Source organism: Lagopus muta, chromosome 2 (genome assembly GCF_023343835.1).
Source record: "Lagopus muta isolate bLagMut1 chromosome 2, bLagMut1 primary, whole genome shotgun sequence".
In the NCBI taxonomy this organism is placed as follows: Eukaryota; Metazoa; Chordata; class Aves; order Galliformes; family Phasianidae; genus Lagopus; species Lagopus muta.
In genome coordinates, this window is record NC_064434.1 from 4,654,032 (window position 1) to 4,673,049 (window position 19,018).

The following is a 19,018-nucleotide window of genomic DNA, read 5'->3' on the forward strand; positions in this document are numbered from 1 at the left end:
TGGGTTCGGGGGCTGCTAACGCTCCCCTGCGATGTTCATAGAATCATAGAATCATAGAATGGCTTGTGCTGCAAGGAACCTCGCCATCAGATTTTGAGTATTTCCTTGAAAACTCCTCCAGTTCTGTGCACTGGGATGAAATGCCATTAAGGTAATGGACGCAGAGCGATGCGGTGCTAAGGAGAAAGGGCCGCGGCTCGCGGCACCGACATTCCCAGCACATCACGGGAAGGGGGAGGAGAGGGGGGGATGCTGCCATGCGGATTTTTCCCAGCAGCTCCTAGGCCTTAGGGATAAAAAAATAAAAATAAAATCAGCAAAGCGTTTCTCTTGATGCAGTCGCGAGGAATCTGCGCGCGGCGCAGCGCCGTGCATTGCCCAAATGATCTCAGTCTGCGCTGCTATCCCACAGAGGGCACATGCCCTTGGTAGGAAAGCACCGGGCAGGGAGAAAGGATTTCCTGTCTCTGCCTCAGGGGCTGAGCCTGGGTTATGCTGTGAGGTGCCCTGAGGTGGGGGTGGGGTGTGATGGGTGAGAGCGGGCGATGCTGGGGGGCAGTGAGCGCATAGAACAGGTGGATACACAGTCGTGTGCTTCGTCCCTCTGTATGAGTGCACAGATAGCCACATCGTGCATCTCATCCCTCTGCATAAACACGGAGACCCAACCCATGATTTTCATCCCTCTGCATGAATATATAGATGCACAAAGCATGCGTTCCGTCTCTATATATATGCATAAAGACCCAATCCATGTGCTTTGTCCCTTTCTATAAATGTAAAGATGCCCATTTCACGCGTTTCGTTCCTCTGTATCAATATATAGACCTAAACCATGTGTTCTATCCCGCTACACAAATGTATGGATACCCAATCTGCCTCCCATCCCTCTATATCAATGCACAGATACACAAACCATATGTTCCATCCCTCCACAGAAGTACATAGATGCCCAAACCACGCGTTTCACCCCTCTCTATGAATGGAGAGATGCCCACTCCCTCTCTATAGGGCTATGGACACCCACACCATGCATTTCTAAACACTGGACCTCCCCATAAACAAAACCCACACATTCTTCTCCTTGAAATTCACCTTGAACACAGAGAGACGGGATGGGCTTCATCATCATCATCATCATTATTATTATTATTATTGTTATTATTAATTTCCCCAACCGCCATCAGCAAAGCGGCTGAAAAAAAAACCAGGAATAATAATTAAAAAAAAAAAAAAAAAGCCAAAATAAGAAAGAATTAACAAGGAGGCAGCAGCTGGGGAGGCACTGCAGCCCGCTGCAGCCTTGGGAGCTCAGCCCCACGCCACTGCAGTGATGTCAGCCGCACAACACAGCCGCTTCCACCCCCAGCCCCTCGCACACGCACGAGTCGCAAGAAGAAGAATTCATAATTACAGTAGCGTAGCCATGAAACCATCGGGAGGGGGGGTGTTGGGGGGAGCGGGGGGTGGAAGGTAGAGGGGGAGTCTTTTTTTTAAAAAAAAAAAAGGACCTATTTTCCTATTATTATTATTTTTTTTTTAGGGCTGCACCCAGCTCTGCAGCAGCATCCTCTCTCCGCAGCGGGGCCGGGTGGAGGCCAAGGGGGGGCACAGCGAGCAGAGGGCTTCCCCACGTCCCCCCTTCCCCATCCATCCATCCATCCATCCATCCATCCATCCATCCATCCATCCATCCATCCATCCATCCCCGGGCAGAGGGCGCAGGGCATTGGGGAGGGGGGGGGGGGTGTTGGGAGGAGGTGTGGGGGATGCTGGGCAGGGCTGCGGGCTCTCTCCCGGCGGGGTCGCTCCTTGTTTTAAAAGGCGGCATTGCTGCGGACAACACCCGGAGCATCTCAGCAGGAGCGGGGCCGGGGGGTGCAGCCGCCCCTTGTTTTCGGCGCACGGAGTCAGCAGCTGGGATTCTTTTTTTTTTTTGGCTGAATAATCCTTTCGGGGAGGGGGTGCGCGGGGCGGGGGGGGGGGGGGGGGAGGGGGGGGAAGGAGGGGGATGGGGGGGTTTTGGGGGAGGAGGGAGGGAAAGTGGATCAACATCACCGAAGGAGGACAGCGAGCAAGATTAGGGCTGGCTAATGATAAATGAGAAGGCGCCGCTGACAGCTCCTCTCTCCGCGGCTCCCGCCCGGCAGCTCCGCGCTGCGCGCTCCGTGCGCACCTCCGCCCGCACCCGCGGCCGCCGCTTCGCTCCCCTCCGCCCATCTCTTCTCAGTTTTAATCTCTTTTTATCATTATTATCATCATATATATATATATATATATATTTTTTTTTTTTTTTTGTAATTTTCACCTCCGCAGAGCGCGGGGGGGGGCTCCATTTTGACCCCCCTACACACACACACACACACACCTTCGCCCCAAAACTGCTTTCCTCGGGATTACGCCGCATCGAGGGACCGGAGCAGGGGGTATTTTCCTTCTTTTTATCGGGATTCGGGGTGGGGATGGTTGGGGGCTCAGTGCGGGGTCGGGATGCGCTGCGGGCACAGTGTCCCCTCACCCCCCTAGAGGGATGGCGATGGGGAGAGGGGGGATGCGGGGCTGTTTGCCGCCCCCCCACACCCCACCCGGGTGACCTTTCCCATCAAAGCCCGCTCGTCCCCAGCAAGGTGCATTGGGGCAGCGGGCGGTGGAGTGGGGGGGGGGGGGCGGAGGGGAGAGGGCGCCGCAGCCGGGCTCTCCCCCTCCCTCTGCTTTCCCCCTCCCTCTCCCCTCCCTCGCTGCTCCCTCCTCTCTCTGCTGCATTTTGCATGAGCTATCTAGGTCATTAGCATTTTAGCGTATGCAAGACTTGACAAAGCTGATGAGAAGCCAGATGGGCCCCTCTCCTCTCTTTTTTTTTTTTCTGCCTTTTTTTTTTTCTTTTTCCTCTCCTTTTATTTTTTTCCCCCTTTTTATTTTTTTCCTTTCCCCCCCCTCCTTTTTTTTTTTTTTCTTTTTTTTTTTTTTTTTTCCCCACCACTTGGGATCCGAGCGAAAAGGATTTGACTGCAGCAGCAGCAGCAGCAGCACAGCAGCACAGCAGCACAGGCGGACGGGGGAAGGCTCCTCGCGCTCCTCCAGACCCCTTTTAGAGCAGCAGCAGCAGCGCAGCGCAGCGCAGCGGGGCTCGGGCTGCAGGTAACGCACAGCCCCCCCCCCCCACCCCCCCAAACCCCCCCACCCGCTGCCTCCGTGCGGATCGTACCCGGGATGCGGCGGTGGGGAGGGCAGGATGAGAAGGCGGAGGGGGGGGAAATAAAAGGGGGGGCCGGGGGTTTATTTGGATTTCCCCCTCCCTGCCCATGGGCAGAACAAAGGCTGTGCTGCGCGGGGGCGGCGGGCAGCGCGGCCCCTCTCTCTCCTTTTTTTCCATCCCTCCCCCGTTTTGTTTTTTGGCTTCTTTTTTTTTTAATTATTCTTATTTTTCTTTTCTGCTTTGATTTCTTTTTTTCCTCCACCGCTTCCCTCTCTCTCTCTAAAAGACATATTTGGTTTCCTTCTTATTCTTATTTTCCTTTTCGTTTTCATTTCATCTTTTCCTTGAGGAAAGGCCCCTCTCTCCGTGTTCACAGCGGACCTTGATTTAAATGTCCATACAATTAAGGCACGCGGTGAATGCCAAGAACGAGGCTGACCAGCATCGAGCCGAGGCCCGGAGGCCGTTCCGCGGCTTTTCCGCACCCCCCCTGCGCGGCCCCGAACCCCGGCGGCGGGGCGCGCAACTTTGCGCTGCGCATCCGCGCAGGTGGCACCCGCAGCGCTGCGGGGAGGGGGGTGAGGGCGGTTTGGGGGAGGGTGGGGGGGTGGGAGAGCTTTGGGATAGCGAAGAGAGGAGGGGGGGGTGAAGGGGGTCCCCGGGGGGGCCCTTCCCGAGGAGCTGTCACTCGGGGTGACCCACGGGGGAGCCCCTGGGCTGGGCTGGAGCCGCCGCTTTGTGCTTTGCGCTTTTATTTTATTACTGGTTTGCCTTTTTTTCCTTTCTCTTTTTTTCTTTTTTTCTTTTGCCCTTTTCTCTTCCCCCCCCCCCCCCCCTTTCTCTTTTTTTTTTTTTTTTAATTTTCTTTGCCCTTCTTTCTCCTTTTTTCCCCACCCTTTTCTCCCCTTTTTTTCCTGCCTATTCATCCCTTTTCTTCTACCCATTTCTCTTTTTTTTTCTTCCTTTTCTCCTTTCATCCCCATTTCCCCCATTTTTCATACATTTTTCCCCTCTTCTTTTAATAATGCCTCGTTATTCCCCCCCTCCCTCCCCCTCCTAAAACCAAGGGGTCAGCGCTCTCCCTCCAGATGGGAGGAGGTTGGGGCAAAGCCACTTTTTTATTACCATTTCCCCACTTTAACCCTTCCTTCTGATTACCGCTATTTTTCCGGTGGCTGTTTATGCGCTTCTCCCCCTTCCCCCCCCCCCCCCCCCTTTTCCCCCCCATACCCCCTCCCCTTCCTTTAATCCTTATAATTTAAATCAAAAGTGTCGGGGATGCAGATGGGGGGAGCGCTGTGTCTGCAGGGCGAGGCCGGGCGTAAATCTCTCGGAGGGATAAACATGTCATTTGTTCCCTTTGTATGGTAATGCGTCCCCCCCCACTCCCGCAGATGCCCCCCCCCCCCCTTCACCCCCCAGCAGCTGCCCCGGCCATACATCCTCCCTACAAAAGATCCCAATTACCCATCGGCTGCCTCATTATACCCCTAACACAGAGGCGTGTGCGAGCGGTGGAGGGGAGGGCTGGGGGAGAGGAAGGGATGGCAGCACCTGAATTATTCAGAAAATGCCAAAAAAAAAAAAAACAAAATAAAATGAAATTCAAGAAACTGCAGAGGGGAGGGAGATGGAGGGGACTGCGACCCGCGGCCTAACGCTGAGCAATGCCCCTCAGAGCCCTGCAGCCCCGCGCTGCTCCGTCACCACCCCACCTTCTTATATTCTTCCTCCTTTTATATCCTTTTTTTTCCCCCTCCACCTTTTCTTTTTTTTTTTTTTCCTCCTCTTGTAGGCAGAGGTGCCTGACAGCCCATCGCCCAAACCTGCGTCCCACTGGGGCCCTTCTCCCATCCCTTCTCCTACCCTCTTTCCCATCCTTTTCTCCCAAGCTCTTTCTCCTACCCATTTTCCCATCCCCTTTCCCACCCCTTCTCCACTCTCTTTTCCCATCCATTCTCCTGAACCTTTTTCCCATCTCTTCCTCCTATCCTCTTTTCCCATCCTTTTCCCTTCGTTTTCCCCATCCCTTTTCTTATCATTCTCCCATTCCTTCTCTCATCCCTTCTCCTCATCTCTTTCCCCCATTTCTTTAACCCTTTCCTTCTACCATCCCTTTCCCATCCCCTGTCTAATTCCTTTTACCATCTCTTTTCCCCATTCCCTTTTCCCATCCCTTTTCCGTTCCCCTTCCATTCCCTTCCTCCATTTCCTCTCCCATCCTTCTTCTTCCCATCCTCTCTCCCATTCCCTCTCTGCAGCTGTAGCCCACCCCCTGCCCTCACCCCTCCATCCCACCCTTGGCCCAGCATTCCCAGCAGGAGCCCAGCATTGGCCAAAGCCGACCCTTACTGGAGGTTCCTCGTGGCCTGGGGCCCCCAAATCTCTTTGCAGCTCCGTGAGCAGACTCTCACCTCGGGGATGGGAGCAGAGATGATGGCTCGGGGTCCCTGGGACAGCTCCTTGCACCCCCCCAGGGGTGCTGCAGGTATTTGGGGACAGCCCTATGGGGCGCGTTGCGGATGCCGCAAGGATCCTGTCGGGTTGCGCCGTGCCAATAAAGCTCTTTTTACTGCAGGTTCCCGCATCCTCTCCTTTGTTCACAGAGATTTCTCGCTCTTCTCTTTCCAGCCTTGGTTTCCCCACCGAGGTCCAGATGGGGGGCAAATAAATACTAAAAGCCTCCCCAAAACAAAAACCCAAACAAGAATTGGGCAGCCCACAGTCGCCTGTTCAACCCTACGAGAGCTCATCCTCACCCTCGACCTCCAAGAGAACCCAAGCTCCTGTTTAAGGAATAACAGGGAGAACAGAAGAGATTTGGGGTCTCTTCCATTTGGGATCCCTTCCACATGGAGCCTCTTCTATTAGGAGGCCCCCACATTTGGGATCCCTTCATTTGCAATCCTTTCCATTTGGGGTCCCTTCTATTTGGAGTCTCGTCTATCTGGAGACCTTTCCATTTAGCGTCCTTTCATTTGGGATCCCTTCTATGTGGAATCCCTTCCATTTGGAGTCTTTTCCCTTCGTTCTCTGCACACTGAGCATCTCTGCAGACAATATCACCCTTTGGTGAGCCTGCTGAGCCACTTTTCTATTGCTGAGTATGGGAAACGTTACCAAAATAACTTCCCCTCCCTGCAAAAAATAACCCATTTATCCCTCGTAAAAAGGCTGGGATGAAGTGACACCATGAGCTCCAACCCAAAGGTCTGGGACCACGCTGGGGTCCCACCAGGATCTGCCGAGGAAGGGGAGCTCTTATTAATATTAATCCCCATAATTATTATGGTACCCAGAATAAATCAGGCCCAGGGTTTCTCCGAGACCTTTGCCCCTGGGATGAGCTGCGAGGTGGCCCCTCCTCTCTGGGTTGGACACTTTGGGTATGGGAATGGCATGGAGTGGGGGAGGCAGATGCGTTCAGGTTTTTTTTTTTGCTGCGAGGCGGAGGAGGAGGTGGCACGGGTTTATTCTGAGCACGTCAGCTCTCCATGTCCCCTCCTTCCTCCCTCCGCCTGCAGTCCGATGTAAACACAGCAGCTCAAACCTGCAGCCCCAAACCCTCCTGGAATACAGGGGGGTGAAGCAGCGCCATCACTACAGCGATGGCCCCGGCTAACCCATGGACATCCATCCCCAAGGTCGGGCACCAGAAGAGGACAAGGATGGGACAGTGGTGGAACAGGGATCCGAGGTGTGCAGCCGCATCCACCTGCAGTGCTGTGCCATTTTTAGCACCCCCCTACCCATGGCCAACCCCTTCCCCATCTGCTTGCGTTGGTTTGACGCGATGTTGGAAATTCCTCACTTTCCTTCATTTCCCGGTCTCCGTCGAGTCTCATTGTGGCTAATGGCCCCAGGCAGTACATCCATCCACCCGTGCCCACTCGAGACGGTGGGTTTCAGACAGCAAAGTCTTCTCCTCCACGTCCCTGTAGCATCCAGCTTCTTTCCTCGGTTTATTTTTATGCCGGATGCCTCCTTGAGCAGAAACCCAATGCATCTCCTAGCAGCAGCAGACCAAGTGGGCGTTTCATTGGGAAAATCTAATCAGGATTCGAGGGGAAAATCCTTTCTAAATGTCTCGGCTAAGCAGTGAGCTCGATTCAATTGCCTAGGCTATAAAAAGGACCAACAGTCCCGTATTTTTTCCAGGACCATTTTTCTGAGATCTGCAGCTCATTCCCAGCCACACACCTCCCAAGACCGGGGCCACAAATCACCTCCATTGCCCTAAATTTAGCCTGATGATGAGCTCATAAGCATTGATCTTGGTGGCATTGTCACATTATGGGGTCAGGCAGTGAAGCTGCATGCAATATTCCGAGGAGAAGGGACAGCCAAGCCTGGCACAGTGGTGATGCTTCCACATACCACCCCATCCCTAATACTGAAACATCTCCAAACAAAGCATCCCCTAAAAATATGTTTCCCTACATGCAGAATGTCCAGAATCAGGCCAATAATGAAAATAATCCCAACCAGAACCGTTGGGACCCAAGAGACTAGGTTTGCTCCAAGCTCACATGGGTGATGACCGACCAAAGGAAGAAAACCTACAGCCTTTGCCCATTGTGGGTCTGGGATGAGAGGAGCTGGAAGGCTGTCCTCTGCTGAGGATGCAGGATGCTCTGTTTCCATGGCACTTGCAGAGTTGTGCATGCGTGTGCACAGTCCCAAGCCATGCAGAGTTGATGGGGTGGTAATGCTGCTACAGAATCCCAGTGTCTATAGGGCTTTTCACATGCTTTGCTCCACTGCCAGGGGACAGGGCTGAAAATCAATGCTCAGAGGGGAAAGGGAACCAAGAGTCAGCACTGCTGTGGTCCCAGGCTGGGAATGAGACTGCTCTGCAAGAGGGGATGAGTCTGCTGGGGGATGAGTAAAGAAAAGGGATCCCCATGGCTCCCTGTTACAGTCACAGACAGATTCTGACCTCCTCAGTGGGATCAGATGAGTTAGAGGGCAAGAGCTGCATAAAAACAGTTGAAGAGATTTTTGCCCTCATCCAGAGTTTTAATGGGGACATGATGTGAGATGTACAGTACTTGGAAGGATATGAATGGAATCAGCACTCCTCATGTGAATCTGTACATCGTGGCACATAAATACATTTATATCTGTCCCAGAAACCCCAATCCCTAAAATATCCATCTTCTCGTTCCATGTAAACTTCATGATTTTAGGGCAGGACACCGCCCAGCCCAAAAGGTCATATTGGGAGGATCCTGAGCCCTTCTCGACCCACAGCAAGAAAGCAGCATTTCCAAGTCAGTAAGAGTCACTCTCATGGTCTTTTGGGATCATTTCATCCAAAGTGTGGGTTTTAGATTAGACAATAGGAAGAAGTGCTTCACAGTGAAAGTGGTGAAGAGGTGACACTGCTGCCCAGAGAGCTGAGGGTGCCCCGTTCCTGGCAGTGCCCAAGGCTATAGATGGGGATGTGGGGACAATGGACTGTGGGAGATGCCCCTGCCCACGGCATGGATTGCAGTGAGGGGTGAGCTGGGTGGTCAGCAGGGACAGGGAGGTGATTGTCCCCCTCTACTCTGCTCTTGTGAGGCCCCATCTGCAGTACTGTGTCCAGGTCTGGGGACCCGAGTACAAGAAAGACAGGGAGCTGTTGGAGAGGGTGCAGAGGAGCCACAAAGATGATCAGGGGGCTGGAGCACCTCCCTATGAGGACAGTCTGAGGGAGCTGGGCTTGTTCAGCCTGGAGAAAAGAAGGCTGTGGGGTGACCTCATGGCAGCCTTTCAGTACCTAAAGGGAGCCTACAAACAGGAGGGGAATCAACTCTTTGCAAGGATAGATAACAGCAGGACAAGGGGAAATGGTTTGAAGTTGAGTGAGGGAAGATTTAGGTTGGATATCAAGGGGAATTTCTTTATCATGAGAGCAGTGAGGTGCTGGAACAGCTGCCCAGAGAGGCTGTGGATGCCCCGTCCATCCCTGGAGGTGTTCAAGGCCAGGTTGGATGGGGCCCTGGTCAGAAATGTGGAGGTTGGTGGCCCTGCATGTGGCAGGGAGGTTGGAGCTTCATGATCCTTGAGTTTCCTTCCAACTCTGGTCATTCTGTGATTTTGTGATTCCGTCTTTATGGACCCTCCCAGCCCAACCCATTTTAACACACCCACATCTTTTGGTGACCCATTGGCGCCTTCCCAAACGTGTTCAGGATTTCAGCAGCATGCAGAGGCTGGAAAACACTGCTTTTGCCCTGCCAGTGCTTCATGCTCGCTTTGCCCCACTGATGACAAATCAAAAATAAACCAAGAGCCCATCTCCCCTTCAGCATCCCTTCCTCCCCCAGGCACAAAGCATAGCACAGAGCATATCCAGATGGGGAAAGGCAAATGGCTGCGGAGGGAGGAGGCTGGGGATGTAGAGACAGCAGCCATCAGTGCACAAACCTGATACAAATCCCTTGCCCACAGCGACATATAAGGATTTCTCCTTTTTTTTCTTTTTTAATTCCTTTTTATGAACGTTTGCTTATTTGTATGGAGATGATTTTATTTTAAACCAAGATGTGCTGAAGTGTTTCCATGTGGCAACAGCTGTAGAGATGAGCTAATACAAAGCTCAGCAATTTCCCCGTGAACACGGGTCTTCCTCTGCAGTCATCAAGCTGATAATATCTTATACAGAGAAGACAAAAGTAATGCGTACGCGTGTGTAATTTTCAATGTCAGTGTGTTCAACTGTGTGTTGGAATCATAAAAGTTATTTCATTTATTACAATCGCGCAGAAAGCTTCTTAGAGCTGCAGACTTGGAAGAGGCAATTATGCCCATAGGTTAATAACATACAGCCATTTGACTGACAACTGGAATTAGATTTAAACACGGCAGAGTGGTACACTAAAGGCACTTTATTAAAACAGTGGCTGGGGATTTGTTCAAAATACCAGCCTCATACCTTTCCTGATAAACTACTTATAAGCAGCACTATATCGTGGCCTGTTATATTGCATTTATTCTCCTTTCCCCTTCTACTTTGGGTTGTGCCATATAGCGAGGGATTTGGCTGGTCAGGTTTTGCTGGAGAGAAGGCAACCTCTCCAATCAATTCAGCTGATATTGTGTTTTTCTTATCCCGTTATCAGGAAAGTTTGCTTTCCTGAGTTAGTGCAGCATGGGGATGCATTGCCTGCTGCAGGGTTGGGATCTCTGCTCATGGAGGGTTTTATACCAGCTTAGGAAGACTGGAGAGCAAATTTCATCCTGTCTTGGGACAAGGGTTAGATCCACTATTTACCAACATTCTCTGGAAAAAAAACAAAAACATTATGTGGTTTTAGAGATTATCAAAGTTTAAGGGTCATCAAAATTTCTAGGGCTGGACAAGTGGCATCTGCATTGCTCCACAAGTCTATCCAAGGTGGAAACCAGCATTAAAAACACAAAGACTTTTTGCTCAATTGCCAAAAGACAAGACCCATTACGCCTGAGATGCCCATAAAATTAACTCGTAATTCCCCTTTCTTGTCTCCTTGCTTTGTGTGCATGGGGTTGTAGACATCCGCCTATCAAGAGTTGGCTAGTGGCACAGCTCAGACCAGGATCCTTGGGTCAGGGGTTAAAAACCACTGGTCTGAATGCACTGGATGTGATTCATAGAATCATAGAAAGGCCTGGGTTGAACAGGACCACAACAATCATTTAGTTTCAACCCTCCTGCTATGTGCAGGGTCAGCAACCAGCAGACCAGGCTGCCCAGAGCCACATCCAGCCTGGCTTTGATTCTAGGATTTCTATTTAAAATTACAAAAAATGGAAACATCCAGAGAGGAAAGGGCAACGTGTTTCCCACGTCTGAAGCACTGATCTTGTTTTGAATGTGTTGAAGTCAGTCAGTGCAAGTAGAGTTCCAAGCTGGTGGTCAGTCCTGCAAGGTAGAGGGGAGATCATTCATGTTCATCACAGGAAAAACTTCTTGCCCATCAGAGCGTATCTCCAGACTCCCATTCTTCTGGAACAAAACATAATGGTGTAAAACTGGAATTTAATCAATAAGATTTTATTTGTATGAAGAAAGGTGAAGCTGAACAGGAGCTGCTATGGCTGAGCAGATGTGTCCCTGCTGTGAGCAATAGGTTCTCCACCAACTCCAGCCCCATGTGTTGGCCCTACTGACATCTGCCACCAATCTGGAGACAAGTCTGCTGATTTAAAGCACTTACAACCCTACTACTAAATGAAAATCATGAATCCCAAGAACATCCCCTCCAGCCTGACCTGGTAGGGGTCAACCAGCCCACAGCAGGGGTTGGAACTGGGTGGCCTTTAAGGTCCTTACCAACCCAAACCATTCTGTGATTCTACGATTCATTCCCATTAAAAAACTCACCCCTGTGCTTCCTGTGCACTGAACATGACAGCTCAGAGCCCTGTGATGCCCAGCAGTGGTCACAGTGTTGCCACTTGTCCCCCAGGCTCCCCATGGGCTGGCAGTGCCTGTGGTGAGTGTGGCCCTGTCCCCACACCCACAGCCTTGCCAACAGCTCTCTCCATTGGATCAACAGTCCTGACAACTGTTTAGAAGGACGAAATGCCAAGGGATGAATTCACCAAGGGATGAATAAAGCAGTGGCACAAGGAGCTGCGTGGTGGTCATCAATTCGAGCCCAGGGCATCTCTCTTTGTTAAAACATCCATGAGAAAACAAACTTCTTCTTCTGTAAGCTCTGAAAGATTGATAATTTTTGAGTCACTCCTCACCCCTATCTCTGAAACTCATCTTGGCACGACTTCAGCGCTGGATCAGCCTTGAAGGCTCGGCAGAGATCTCTGTGACCTAAAGCCCTTGGCCCTAACCCAGTCTGCATTCAGCAATGGATCTGGATGTCTCGGGGCAAGGGGAAAGGATGCACGTGTCAAAGCCATGGGTTGGAACATGGAGGGCAATGTGGCTGAGCCAAAGTCTGCCCTCACATCTCAGTCCTAGGAAGACATGGAACAGCTTGGGGTAGGGGTGGCTTGTCGCACTTTCAAAGAGATGCCAACTCATGTTTTTATGCAACTCATTTAACGTAGATATAAATCCATGTAGGAATACATATGCATTACATATATGTCATTTTTTCTTAAATCCTCAGACCTTGTAGGCAACTGGTTTTCTCAAAACCTCAATTTTCCAGAGGTTCCAGGGATGAGCTGGGTTTACTGTAGCCTCTAAAAACAAAACAAACAAACAAAAAAACAAAGGCAAATTTGAAGCACATTAGAAAGAGCACTAAAAATATGATTGAGAACTTCGAGGCAATTTTGGGAGACGGGGACTTCTGGCTGTGATTTCTGGCTGTTTGGGGTTGGAGATAATGGAGCTGGGAGCAGAGGGCAGCATGTTTTCATTTCAGGATCAATACCAGGGTGGAGCAAATGGTGTATTTATCTGCAAGCAGATGCAGTGCTTAAAAGGTCTAATTGTGCCCTGCTTTAGTCTAATGCAGCTCTGTGGTACCACAGGTGCGTGCCAAGGAATCCAAAACAAGCTTGATTTCTAGCCTTCCCCTTGGTTTTGTCTTGCACTGCCTCCATGCTGGTCTCACCCCACTGTGCATGGCTTGTTGGTGAGGTTATCACAAGGATGCCCAAAACTGCCCTCTGTCTCTCATGCCTTGAAGATTCCATAAAGCACCACCTTGGAGGAGTTTCTGCTAGGAAATTAGACCTCTAGATTGATCTTAGCTGGGACGAAACCTCAAGGATGTACCTGGAGAACACCGCAGGGAGCTGAGATTCCTGGGAGACCCAGCCCAGCACCAAGGACATAAAATCACCCTTGTCATTTGTGATGAACACCAGAGAGAGGAGCATACAGGAAACAGCAATTAAATCATTAAACCTTGGGCAGCTTCCCAGTGACCAGCAGCCCTTATCTGTATCAATATCTCACACGACATAAAAGCAGCTATTCTCTTACCCATTAAATGCCCCCTTTTGACCTTCCAGAGGGACAACAGGGCAGAGATTTACACCAGATGCACCAAAATGGCATCTTCTCCTCCCAGCATGGAGCAGAACATCTAGGAGGGGCTTTGGCTCCATTTTTGTAGCAAGATTCCTATCTTGCCAATGCCAAGTGGCACCAGCGGTCTCAGTGGTGGGGGAGTGTGAAGAAAGGCAGTGGCCTGGCTCCATGAGCACAATAGGCTGTCAAGCAATACGTGTAAGTGTTAGGATAGAGCTTTGTTTTATTTAATTTGAACTTTTTATATTTGTGGTCTGTATCACACCCAAAATACCATGAGCCTGGACTCACCTCCACCTGCACCTGTTATAATTTCATATAATAATGTAGTACACACAAGGGCACATCAGCAGAGCCAGAGAGCAATTGTGGCTCCCACCTCTCCATTACCCTCTGCACTAGGAGGGACCATGGTGCTCTCCTGCAGTCTCAGTGGAGATGTCTCTGCAGTGATAGGGTGCATAAAGTCAAAGACCCAGCTGTGGGATCCTAGAGATGATCTCTGCTTCTTTCTTTTCCTTAAGTTTCCATCCACCACCACAGCAGGGAAGAGCTGGAAGATGCAATAAATGCTACACAAACAAGCACTAGAAGGGAAATCAAAGGAAACTCCTTTTCATATGGAAAAGTCTCCAAGCAGAGACAGGGACAGCATGGCAATGGGATGGTTCCCAATAGACAATTGAGATGCAGGGGCCCCAGTAGAAGGGGAAAGCATTTAATAACCTTACCCGGACACCGATGAGTCTATTGGTTCATTGCTCACTAGTACAGATATGACTTTAGGGGACATTCCCAGCACATGGGGCTTCACCTGCTTGGTGCAAGGCACCAGCCGTGCATAACTGCAGCTCATTTTGAACAGAATTGTTTCCTCAATGCTAAAGAGAGAAATCTCTCGTAAGAAACAGCAGGGAGGTAATTTTTTTAAGAATGGATGTGTTCCCTGCAGCAAGAGACACGAGCACAGCTTTGTGCCGGTGCCTGAAAATCAGCCGTAATGGAAACCCTCTGGTTTGTTTTAATAGTCAAGCTGAGCAAAATGTAAAATAACTTGATTACTGCTGAAGAAATGTGGTCAGTAGTTACAAACAGTTGTCCTTTAATTAGCCAGGGGAACGCTCCTCGGACTAAAATTGGAACAGGACTCATCCAAGGCAGATCCGAGATCATGCAAGACAAGTAGGACAAAAGTTTTCAGCACTCAGAAATCATTCTTGGCACTTACCAGCACGGCCACATGTTCTGCTTGTCGGGAGAGCAGCGATGTGGCTGGAAACCAAGACTGATTGCTCCATTCAATCTGGAGGGGTTTTGTGAAAGCGATCGACAGAAGGTTTAGTGGTGTTCACATTGAAATTGTAGGGTTTTGGATGCTGGGACTGCTTTGAGAGGTCTGAATGCACAACCTGCAGGGATGAGTGATCCAACACTGCCAGCTCCATCTGGGCTCCAGCAGACCCAGATATTCTGTCTGGTTGAACCCAAGGAGGAGGTGCTGCCTTGCACCCCTGCATCAGCCCCATCCTCCCAACATCTCCCAGCTGGCCAGAAAACAGGCCAATACACTGCCTTGTTCAAGCCTACAATGCCCATAGAGTTATATTTGCTGAGCTGCATGCCGATGGAGAAGAGGTGGATGTGCAGGTGGGGATCCTATACAACAGCAGCATTCCTCCCCAAAAGCCATGGAGTTGTGCTGCAATTCCTCCCGCAGTGAGGAGTGATGCTGCAGTGTGAGCATGTCTGCAGGATGATGAAACACAGAGGAGCTGTAATGAGATTAAAACTAAAGCCAGCTTTCACCCTGGCATGCCTGCTCTGGATGAACCCAAAATGTTAGCAGTTAGCATCCATGTGCAGATGCTTGGTGCATCTCTAAAACAGGGAGCCTGGTGCATCTCTCCACATCCACATGCATACATCCACATACATATCTGAGCTCTGCCAGCGAAGGAGGACAAATCCCACATTGCAAACATGCCATCTAAATGAATGAACATCGGGAGATGCATTGTGAGCAGAAGGCAAATAGAAACTGCGCTATGGGTCCAACACCCCATCTTGTAGGAAGCGTGGATCCTTAGCAAATGACCTGATTTCAGCACCGCTTCCCAGGGACCAGCTGAAATTTGCTGCTCTTATCTCAGCATCTCAGGACAGCAGCCACTAGAGGGAGGACTCAGCGCTGTACAGGCATGCTGTCCAGCATTGGGACCAGGGAAATCCCTGCAGTTTTTGGGAAGGAGCAACTCAAAACCTGCATGAAGGAGGCTTGCAAGGAAGCAAAGCATACAGGAAACCACAGTCAAGGTAAAGCAAAATGCCCATATGGCTCAACCTGGTGCTGTCTCCATGCAGTATATCCAGTTGTTAAACACCCATGTGTACCTTTACAGCAAGCAATACCCCCCTAACACTGAATAGATCCTGAAAAGGAAAAAAACCACCACCACAACAAAAACTACGCAAAAGTAGTTTTTCAAAGCAGAGAAACACAGCAAGAATTTGCTGCTTTTGAAACAAAGCTGCCACAAATGGCCGTGACTACTCTCTGCAGTTCAGCTTTGTGCTTTCTGTGAAAGAAGAGAAGCCTCAGCAATGGAAAGCGGCCGTGTCAGCCACGTGTTTAGGATGCTAAAGCTGTAAACCTGCAGTGGGCATCACCAACATTTCACTCCTGGGGTCCTGCCCACTCTGGGAGTGAATTAATCCGATGAATGCCATTCTTTGGTAGTTGTGGTAGTAGCAGTGTGTGGGTTTGTATTAAAATGACCACGCAAATGCAGTTGTATCCAACACAATTTAAGCAATTCAATAGCATATTGTTGAAGCATCACACTAACACTGCCATCTCACACCATTGTTTAGGGGTGAGGTTTGGATGGGGATGACTTTAAGCTGTGGTATGACATCCCTGTGCATCCAAACTGTTCTTCTACATCAATTCTTATGAGAAAATCTGTTTTTCTTCCAATCAAACCACTGCATGTGTATTTTTTGGAGCACATTCTCAGTGCTCAGTGCAGTACCACACTGCCACACAGCAAAGTTTTGTATCCTCATTTTACTCTCGTGTCACTGCCTTTCCATCACTTCTTCTGTACTCCCAAGCAGTTTTGCCTTTTATTTACATGTTTTTGCTTTCTCTCCCCTTGAATTCCCATTCTCCTGCACACAGACTTTATCAGTGAGACAATTTGACAGATTTTCAGCCTTCAAACAGACCCCATTTCTTCAAATAATTATGGTTTATCTTTTTGAGTTTATCTTTACATCAAGCACAGAGCCACCGGCTCCAGGAAGGCTTTCTCCTCTGCATACCCTGAAACCTGCTCAACAGGATGAGGTTTTTCTTGTCAAAGCTTTCATTGCAGTTTCAAATGGAAGTTAATTTATCTCCTACATCCAACTTGCACGGAATGAGAATTCCATTTGTATTCACAGCAGTACTGCAGCCATCAGACATCAAGCCTACAACGCCTGCAAAAAACTCTCCTCCCATATGCCGTGCATGTATGTTTCTTGGGTTTTCAGCAAAACAGCTTTTGCAGAATGGTTTTTCTTGCTGCTGCTGCTCTAAGCAGTATGAAGGACAGCATTTAGGCTGAATCCTTCTGCAAATTTCTTCTTAAATGACCTCCTGCTGCTCTTTAACTCAGATTTTCAGCTCCAGCTCCCACTACAACCTCAGATTACTTTATCTGTCCAAACATTTGTTCTCAGAAGGAGTGGTGATGCAGTTGCACAGCTGCACAGGGAGGTGGTGGGGTCAGCATCCCTGGAGGTGTTCCAGAACCGTGGGGATGTGGCACTGGGGGAGTGGGCAGTGGGCACGGTGGGGTGGGTTGGGATGATCTTACAGGTCTTTTCTAACCTGAGTGATTCTATATGTCTTTGGCAAGGACAGAAGAGGCCTGAGTGCAGTTCTGGCTAACACATCACATCTGAGTTGGCAAAACCACACAGTATGTGCCAAACACAGCTTCAATTAACCAGCTGGAAAAAAGAGAACACTCATATATATGTTATGGGTTAAGCCTAACCTCAGCTCACATAACTTCACGTGTTCACCATTTGTGGGTCAAAATCTTTACCTGTGTCATTCTCAGAAGTACTAATGGTAGCCAGCAGGTGGATAATGCAGCTAAGAGGTGTCATAATGCCAGGAGTCAGGGGCATACATAACCCATTCCTAAAAAAGCAACAGGAAACCTACACCAGGTGATGCACTGCAGATGTGCTCAAAGATGAAATGGACATCCAGGTTTCATTGGATGCTCATGCATGGAGCGAAACATTGGCTGTATGAAGCAGAAGGAGCTGAGACTGGAGGAAAGGAGCTGCCTGGCACACAGCTGACAGCAGCCCTCAGTTTCGGTGCTGAGAAAGGATTTGAAGGGGAATTTGAGTACAGATAAAAAAAGAGGACATCAAAAATCTGCACTGTACCTTTTATTTGTTTTCCCATCCTGATGGGAGAACCCAGTGAAGCCCAACCTTGTTTAACAGTTTGGCATTCACAGGGATCTTTGGGAAGCATCTGACATGCTGCTTCAATATGAATAACCGTAAGAGTAACATATAAATTACTTATTTGGTTTCCTAGTGGATAAGTAAATCAGCAAAAATAAACATCACATGGTAATGACTTATCCCTGTTTTCACTCCATGTTTTTGTTTGTTTAATGAGTTCTTGATTAAATTCTTTCTAGCATTTGAACTAACATGATGACACATGATATAGTTGTTTAGAATTCAAATCTTCCTTGATTTCTCTTTGTTGTAAACGAAGAGATAACAGCAATCTGGGCTCTGTGAGCCTGTTTTCCCCGAGTTGGATGTGTCTGTAACATCAGCTAAGCAGAAGATCTCATGTAAAGCCTTACTGCTTTGATGGCTTTATCTCACTAGGTAGGACGGCGCACAAAACATAATGTATGGGCTCCCCCTTCTGCCTCAGAACATCAGTGCATGAAAAAAACGGGGCCGGGATGAATGCCAAGGACTGACAGTTGCTGTGAAATACAAAGGGAAGAGTGCTGAGTGCCTCTGAGAAGCAGAGCAATGCGCTCCCAGAGTCACAGAGGTTGTTAATCCTATTAGTGATGCTGGGGCAGGGGAGAAGCAGCTCCACCGAGCTCTGCAAACAGGCAGCAGCAGAGGATGTGTCAGACCTGCAGCCATAAAAATGGAATAGGACCCAGGCCTTAATGGTGTGAGGTGTTTCCCTTGACTTGAGTTAAAAGTTAGGTCTTCACTGGGCAGCTCAACTCTCCATATTCCTCTTACCTCCCAAAACAGGAAACGGTGTTTCATCCCATCTCTTTTTGATTCCTGATGTAGGAAAGGAAAATTGCTCTCCAGGTGCTTCTCTCTGCAAAGACAGGCTGGATAACTACTGCTAACTGGATGTTAAAGCTTTAAGAGCTGAATAAGGTACATAAAGGTAAAATAAGGGTGATGAGGCATGGCACAGGTTGTTCAGAGATGAGTTGGAAGCCCTGTCCCTGAAGACACTCAGGGTCAGACTGGATGGGGCTTCAATCACTGATGGAGCTGTGGGTGTCCCTGTTCAGTGCAGGGAGTGGGACAGATGGCCTTGAAAGATCAATCCAACTCAAAGGTTTCTCTGATTCTATGAACGAGTGAGAAATGAAGGTCCCACCTGCTCCCTGTCCAAACCTTCTGTAGGTTTTTGAGAACCCCTGTAAGATGAGATGAGAAGCAAACAACGTCATCATCGGCACTATTTCACAGACAACTTAGATCTCAAAGGCAGAACAATCTGAAGACTGTCAGGAAAAACTAACCCAGTTCAAACTGCAGATAAAGCTCCAGCAGCT

At 49.4% G+C, this 19,018-nt stretch overlaps 2 protein-coding genes across 3 annotated transcripts in view; one reads left to right on the top strand and one right to left on the bottom strand.

Moving 5' to 3' along the window:
- HMBOX1 (homeobox containing 1) overlaps positions 1–19,018 on the bottom strand; it is a 728,731-nt gene that overhangs the window by 445,501 nt on the left and 264,212 nt on the right. The gene's annotated exons all lie outside the window — the stretch shown is intronic.
- Positions 2,720–5,805, top strand: LOC125689807 (tyrosine-protein phosphatase non-receptor type 23-like). Of its 2 annotated transcripts, XM_048937464.1 has the most exons (3): positions 2,720–3,138; positions 4,264–4,294; positions 4,992–5,791. In XM_048937464.1, exons 1-3 carry the CDS (start codon positions 2,801–2,803, stop codon positions 5,631–5,633), a joined length of 1,011 nt encoding a protein of 336 aa, XP_048793421.1. In that variant the 5' UTR covers positions 2,720–2,800; the 3' UTR covers positions 5,634–5,791. The 2 variants fall into 2 exon arrangements, 1 of the variants encoding a protein (XP_048793421.1); XR_007375418.1 differs by lacking the exon at positions 4,264–4,294 and having other exon boundaries at positions 4,992–5,805.